The sequence below is a fragment of the Epinephelus moara genome, chromosome 2 (assembly GCF_006386435.1).
Source record: "Epinephelus moara isolate mb chromosome 2, YSFRI_EMoa_1.0, whole genome shotgun sequence".
Classification (NCBI taxonomy): Eukaryota; Metazoa; Chordata; class Actinopteri; order Perciformes; family Serranidae; genus Epinephelus; species Epinephelus moara.
In genome coordinates this window covers 5,882,213-5,889,006 of record NC_065507.1, presented here as the reverse complement: position 1 = coordinate 5,889,006, position 6,794 = coordinate 5,882,213, and the positions used below count along the sequence as shown (strand labels likewise).

General features: G+C 45.3%; 1 protein-coding gene across 1 annotated transcript in view; it reads left to right on the top strand.

Annotated features, from left to right (window-relative positions):
• snx19b (sorting nexin 19b) overlaps window positions 1–6,794 on the top strand; it is a 50,459-nt gene that overhangs the window by 1,485 nt on the left and 42,180 nt on the right. Inside the window, 9 exon segments of the mRNA XM_050056755.1 lie at window positions 383–665; window positions 831–1,025; window positions 1,177–2,415; window positions 3,099–3,297; window positions 5,187–5,287; window positions 5,401–5,520; window positions 5,757–5,881; window positions 6,425–6,518; window positions 6,610–6,769. Of these exon segments, the coding sequence (XP_049912712.1) occupies window positions 383–665; window positions 831–1,025; window positions 1,177–2,415; window positions 3,099–3,297; window positions 5,187–5,287; window positions 5,401–5,520; window positions 5,757–5,881; window positions 6,425–6,518; window positions 6,610–6,769 (2,516 nt within the window).

The window sequence follows — 6,794 nt, the reverse complement described above, 5'->3', positions numbered from 1 at the left end:
CCATCCTCTGTAAACCCTAGAGATGGTTGTGCTGAAAATCCCAGTAAATACTCAGACCAGCCCGTCTGGCAACAACAACCATGCCACGTTCAAAGTCACTTAAATCGCCTTTCTTCATTATTCTGATGCTCAGTTTGAACTTCAGCAGGTCGTTTTCACCATGTCTACATGACTAAATGCATTGAGTTGCGGCCATGTGATTGGCTGATTAGCTATTTGTGTTAACGAGCAGTTGAACAGATTTTGCCCCTGCCCCGTTGCAGATTAATCAGACCATACATTAATTCTCTTTACTTATAATATACTGACATCTATGCAGCTTCTCCACCTGTCTATGAGGTTTTACCTAATCTATACTCTCCGTTGGTTTTTGTCTTTCAAGGTGTGATGTTGCTCTGGCATGCATGACCTCCACATCTCATCCCGAGGGCGTCAAGCCAGACAGTAACCCCCCCGGTGCCATGGCTGAGGTGTTGGGACAAAGGAGCTTGTTAGGCTTTGGTGTGGTGTTGGCATGGCTGGTGCTGTTCCACCTGCTGGTCAACATCTGGCTGCTGTGCGTGTTCACCAGCCTGCTGGTGGTGCTTGGCGGCTGGCTCGGCTCGCAGGCCGTCCTGGAGTCCAACAGTGTGCTCCACCTGGAGAGGTTTATCACCATGGAGCAGGTAAGAGAACATTTAACAGTGGTAGTTTCTCTTTTCATTTGTAGATCATAGAAGTTTTATGTGGTTTACTGGGCTAAGATAATCTTATCCTTGCCCGGTGAACCCAATAAAACCCGTATCAAGTGCCAGTATACTTGCATTTATTTTGTCATTGAAAAATTTCAGGTTCCACCATCTGTGGAGGATGAACATCACTTGGACATGGAGATCCACAACACTGTGCGGAAAATCATAAGGGACTTTGTCACCTCCTGGTACTCCACTGTGTCCTCTGAGAGTGCTTTTGAAACAGAGGTCCAGGAGGCCATGATCTCCATGGCCATGGAGCTGAAAATACGCGCAAGACAGCTCGACAGGAAGGTATTAAAGACGTCAGTGATTGCAGAGTGGTGCCGTGTGCCTGCCTGCACTTGTCTAGCTGGGTTATATGATTTCTTAAACGTCATGTAAATGAGAAGTGAAATCTCTAATGGTCTTTCATGGGACATGTGTAACTTTTAATTCACTGCAGGAGCTGACTCAGAGGATCCTGGATCTGTTCGGCTGCCACCTGCAGGACTACATCAGAGCCAAGGAGCTGGTGACCGAGCAGAAAATGTCTCTGACGGACAAGTGGAGCAATGAAAGCGAGCAGCTGTGGAAAGCGTATTCCAGCGTTACCACGCCTCATCTTGCCATGACCAGTGACACAGAGGAAGTCAACTACACCAGAGCAGTCGTAGATTTATTGCTGCACGTTTTGGTGCCATCGCCTCACTTAGAGACCCGCACTGGACGCTTTGTTGTCGGAGAGCTCATCACCTGCAACGTTCTGCTCCCTCTTATCGCGAAACTGTCTGACCCCGATTGGCTGAACATTCTCGTGATCGAAATATTCAACAAATCCAGCCAACCAAAGGAGCCAGTTGCAACAGAGCCACTGGCTTCATCGCCCCCGCTGCCGCCGCCACCTGCTGAATCTGAGCCAGCTCCACTACAAGAGACAACACATGTACCTCAAAAGAATAATGAAGTTCCCCCACTAAGAGCGGCGACCGAAGTGGTCAGTGACGCAGAAGTGGCCACGCCTGAGCTTGCCGCCTATGACGTGATTGACTCAGAGGAGGTGGACTGTTCACACAACAACACTGAAGAAGAAGACCCTACTCTACCCTTTTTAAGACATTACATGAGAGGAAGCAAGTCAAACCCATTTTACCAGGAGAATGACTCTGACTTGGATTCTCCTCTGGCTGACTTCAAACGAAGCTCCATTGACTCCCTGGTGATGATCGACCAAGACGAGGGTCTGTATGACAGGCAGAAAGAATGTGCCACATCTGTTGACAACATTGGTGTGGACCTGGAGGATGTTTGCCCCAGTCCGATGGACGGCTCCTGTCCTAAGGTCCTGGTGAGTTCAGAACCAGTAAGCCATCCTAATGGCTGTGACCCCTCATCAGCTCGGACAGCAGAGGGGACTCCTGGTAACAGCAGCCTCCAGGACCTGGAGAGGGAAGGTAGTTCTCCTTCAGTAAACCCAGCCCGAGAGCTCCTTCTGGGAGTAGAGCAGACTGGGCTGGGGAACACCAACGAGCTGACTGTAGTCAGTCCGCTGCAGGGCTCTTCCCCGATACCGTCGTTCAGTTTCGAGCCCCTCAGCAGCCCCGATGGACCAGTCATCATCCAGAACCTCCGCATCACTGGCACCATCACAGCTAAGGAGCACCGCGGCACTGGCTCACACCCCTACACTCTCTACACCATCAAAGTAAGTAGATGACATCATCTATATCTGTTTCTCTTTCCTCTGTGAATTACTCATGTTTTTCTTGTGTGATACTGTTATTTTCCAGGTGCAACATGTCACCATTTTTATCCTTATAATCCAGTTTTCCCACACATTCATGTATTTGCGGTGGGCCGCTACGATTAAATCATCTGCGGTCACATGTAGATTTCTAATTTTGGAGCTGGACCGTTCCTGAGGTTGAAATATATACACTGTTCGGTTATCATCTGCTGCACAGACAGAGGGCACAGTGAAAATGACACTTTACCTTAAGTGTGCTTGGTCTAAAGTTTGCTTTCACTCACAAACTGCTGCTGCTCTTGCCCATCAACTCGAGATCACATCAACTGATCAGTTATCCACCCGACTCAAAACTCCACAAACTAGGGTTGGGCATGATCCTAAAATATCCGATACTCTCAATACTACGTTTTCATTTTGAAGATCGATTCTAGCGTCAATAGGATTGATACCAAAAAAGGGAACAGTTTCTCTCTTCTGCGTCATATCTTTTTTTATTTTAAGAGTAGTCCTAGTTTTTAATGGAGAGTTTGGGTCTCCCAAATATCAACATCAGACCTCAGGGCATTTTACAAATGTCACAAAACATATGATACACACAATATATGACAAACCCTCTTCTTTGTTGTGTTTGTTTCCAGTATGAGACGGCGATGGGCTGTGAGAACCCAGGAGGCATCCAGCCAGGCTTTGAGGATGCTGACGTTTTGCCGTCAGGTTGTGAGAATCCGTCACCCATTCAGCCAGTAGCCTATCACATGGTCAACAGACGATACAGTGAGTTCCTCAACCTGCAGACACGGCTGGAAGAAAAATCAGAGCTACGGAAACTCATCAAAGGTAGGAAGGATGGACGCTGGATCATGTTACTGAACATTTTGTGTATTTTAGATTTATACTTAAAACCCTGTGTTGCTGTTTGGAGTAAGCTCTAGTCTGGTTCGTAGAAATCTATGCATGGCCTACGAACAGACCTGGATTTGCCGTTCAGGTCTTGGCCATTGCTTAAAGGAGGGGTGTCAAACTCATTTGAGTTCATGGGCCACATGCAGCTCACTTTGATCTCAAGTCGGCCGGACCAGTAAAACCATTACATAATAACCTACAAATAACAACACCTTCAAATTTTTCCCTTTTTTAGAGTAAAGATTCTGAAAACATCCATCAAATCACAAAACAAATGACGAACAGCCTGAAATATCTGAAGAAAATTATGTGCAAATTGTCTCAGTTTTTACACATTCAGTCAGTCCACTACTCACTGTCGTTGCATGTAACTTCTTTTTAATAACTTTCCACTGAAGTGGGAGCTGTTGAAGAAGCAGGTTGAGTCATCTCCTGCCTTATAAACCATTTACAGTCTATAGATTTGTCAGTGTAATGTTGTGTATACACCTAAATTTGCATTATGACTCACACAAGTTTGAACACTAGACTGTTTTGTGTTGACTTGCTTCATGAGCACATGAAATCACTGAATCAATGTATGAACTTCTGCTGGTCGGTCCTCAGGGTCATACGTCACCAAAGGATCTCAATGTTGATTGGCTATTGCTGCACGATTCAGTCACTAAAGTTCAGATTTTTCATGTCCTGTGAATAAGCTTATGATGCGAAATCATGCTATTCGCTTCATTTGCGTCACTTAATTCGCATATTTCGTGTCCATCGTGCTGACTGGTGGGAATTCACGTCTTATCACATCTTTATATTGACTTTACATGTAATTCACTCGCGTGAATTGTTTTATTTGTGCCCAGTGTGAACACAAAATGAGGCACTGTGCGGGGTTTCACCCATATTGTTTTATGATGGAAGTCTGATACAGATTATTTTGTACAGAAGCTGCTGGTCAACAATATTTTGCACAGTTTTCAATCAGTTTAAATCTGACCACAGTAAGTATTCATTGTTATTTCAAAGAGCTGTATTCTGGTCGGGATGGAAAAGCCTCTGAGGCAGCAATTTACATCAAGTGTCCACTTGCTGTTTAAATTGCTCCTGAAAACTGTCACCTCTTAGCCTTCACAAGTGCACCAATATTAGGTTTGCAAAGTCATCTAGTGGGCCAGAACAGACCCTTTGGTGGGCCTGTCCTGGCCCTGGGCTGTATGTTTGACACCTTTGGCTTAAGGATCCATCCATCCTTTTTCATCCACTTATCCGGGGCCAGGTCATAAAGGGGAAGCAGACCCCAAGATGTTCCCAGGCCAGATGAGATATGTAATCCTTCCAGTGTGTTCTGGGTCTGCCCCGGGGCCTCCTGCCAGTGAGACGTGCCCGAAAGACCTCCAGCGGGAGGCGCCCAGGAGGATCCTGATCAGATGCCCGAACCACCTCAACTGCCCCTCTTGACGCGAAGGAGCAGCAGCTCTACTCTGAGCTTCCTCCAGATGTCCGAGCTCCTCACCCTATCTCTAAGGCTGAGCCCAGCCACCCTTTGGAGGAAACTCATTTACACTGCTTGTATCCTGATCTCATTCTTTCAATCACTACCCAGAGCTCATGACCATAGGTGAAGGTTGGGACGTAGATGGACCAGTAAAGCGAAAGCCTCGCCTACCAGCTCAGCTCCCTCTTCACCACGACGGAACGGCGCAGTGCCTGCATCACTGCAGAAGCCGCACCAAACCGCCAATCCAGGAAGGAAGGATCCAGTTTGACCGATGTTTGGTACTTGATCCAGCATCCAGGATTTTATTGTAATTTGACTGATCTGACTGTTTCAGGTGTGAAAGGTCCAAAGAAAATATTCCCAGACATGCCGTTTGGAAACATGGACAGTGACAAGATAGAGGCCCGGAAAGGACTTCTGGAGACCTTCCTAAAGGTTAGTAGAGTTTTACTGTATTACATTGATTTAGTATTTGTATCCCCAGTGGAACATTTATTATTGTTTTTGATCTGTAAAGTTGTCGACCAGCATTCTGTCCTCTTTTTCAGAACCTCTGTGCCATCTCTGAAATAGCCAACAGTGAAGAGATGCAGGAGTTCCTGGCTCTCAATACAGACGCCAGGATTGCCTTTGTCAAGAAACCTTTCATCGTGTCACGCATAGACAAGGTTTGATTTCATTATGGCACGACCAATACTTGACTTTATGACAAGGACATTTTATATGCAGGGTAATAACTATAATCAGACTGTGATGCAAGGTCATAAACACATAAAAAATGACATGTTAAAAACATTTATTGATGGTTGTACAGTTCTGTTTATCTTCAGGATAAGTATAAGCCTCTATTGGGTTTATGGTGAGGTTGTAAGTCCATGGGTCATGTGTGTGTTTCCGTGTTTAGATTGTAGTGAATGCCATTGTGGATACCCTGAAGACAGCGTTTCCTCGTTCAGAACCTCAGAGCCCAACAGAGGATAATGAGACAGAGATGGATGCAGCGAAAATAAGTTCTGACAAGAAGAGCAAGTATGACTCCAGAAATCCAGACCAACTTTTATCTACATATATACCGGAAACACAAACCTATACAGAGAATCAACAGACACTTTCGGTAGGGGGTGGAAGGTGTCACATGTGGGGGTGCAAAAGAGGTGTGCAAACTGGAGGCTGCAAAGAAAAGGTTTATTTCTCTTTTTAAGGCAAAGTTTAGATCCATAAGATCTTCAGATCCTTCGTCCTGAGGAAGGTCTTGTAGATCACAGATAGATTGATCGATTGAAAGACTGATAGATGTCATTACTGTCATTGCACAAGTACAAAGAATTTAAATTTGCGACTCCTTCACATGATGAAGAAAAATGACAGTCGGACATTAGATGAGTAAAAGTAGACGGCATCAGTACAGGGAGCTGCAGAGCTGCTACGTTTTGACATCTACTGTCTATGGATAAGCATACAACCCCACTTCAACAGATCCGAACTATCCCTTTAATTATTGCACAATGATGAATGATATAGTTGATTTTATGTGTGTTTGTGTGTGTATTAATTATGTTTCTATGATCCCAGGTCTCGTCTGAAGTTCTCCAGTAAAAACGTCCCCTTCATGAACGGCTCAGACATTAGACCGCCAGTTTTGTTCAGCTGGGAGAAAACTAGTGCCGTAAGTCACATTACTGCTTCTGTAATCAGTTGACTCTTTAGGGTTGAATCAAGTTTTACCTGGTGTTACTACTTCCTCTCTGCTCTCACAGGTGTTGAATGGGATGTCTTTGGAAGATTTGCAAGTCTTTGTCAGCGACCAAGAAAAACTGTCCATCAGAGCCGAGTCAGAGAAGGAGGACAGTCCAGTAATAAAACAATTCGGAGTCTATCTGGATGAGAGCTTTCGAGGAAAGCATGGTCAGGAAACTGGTAAGAACGGGCGAGGGGATAAACT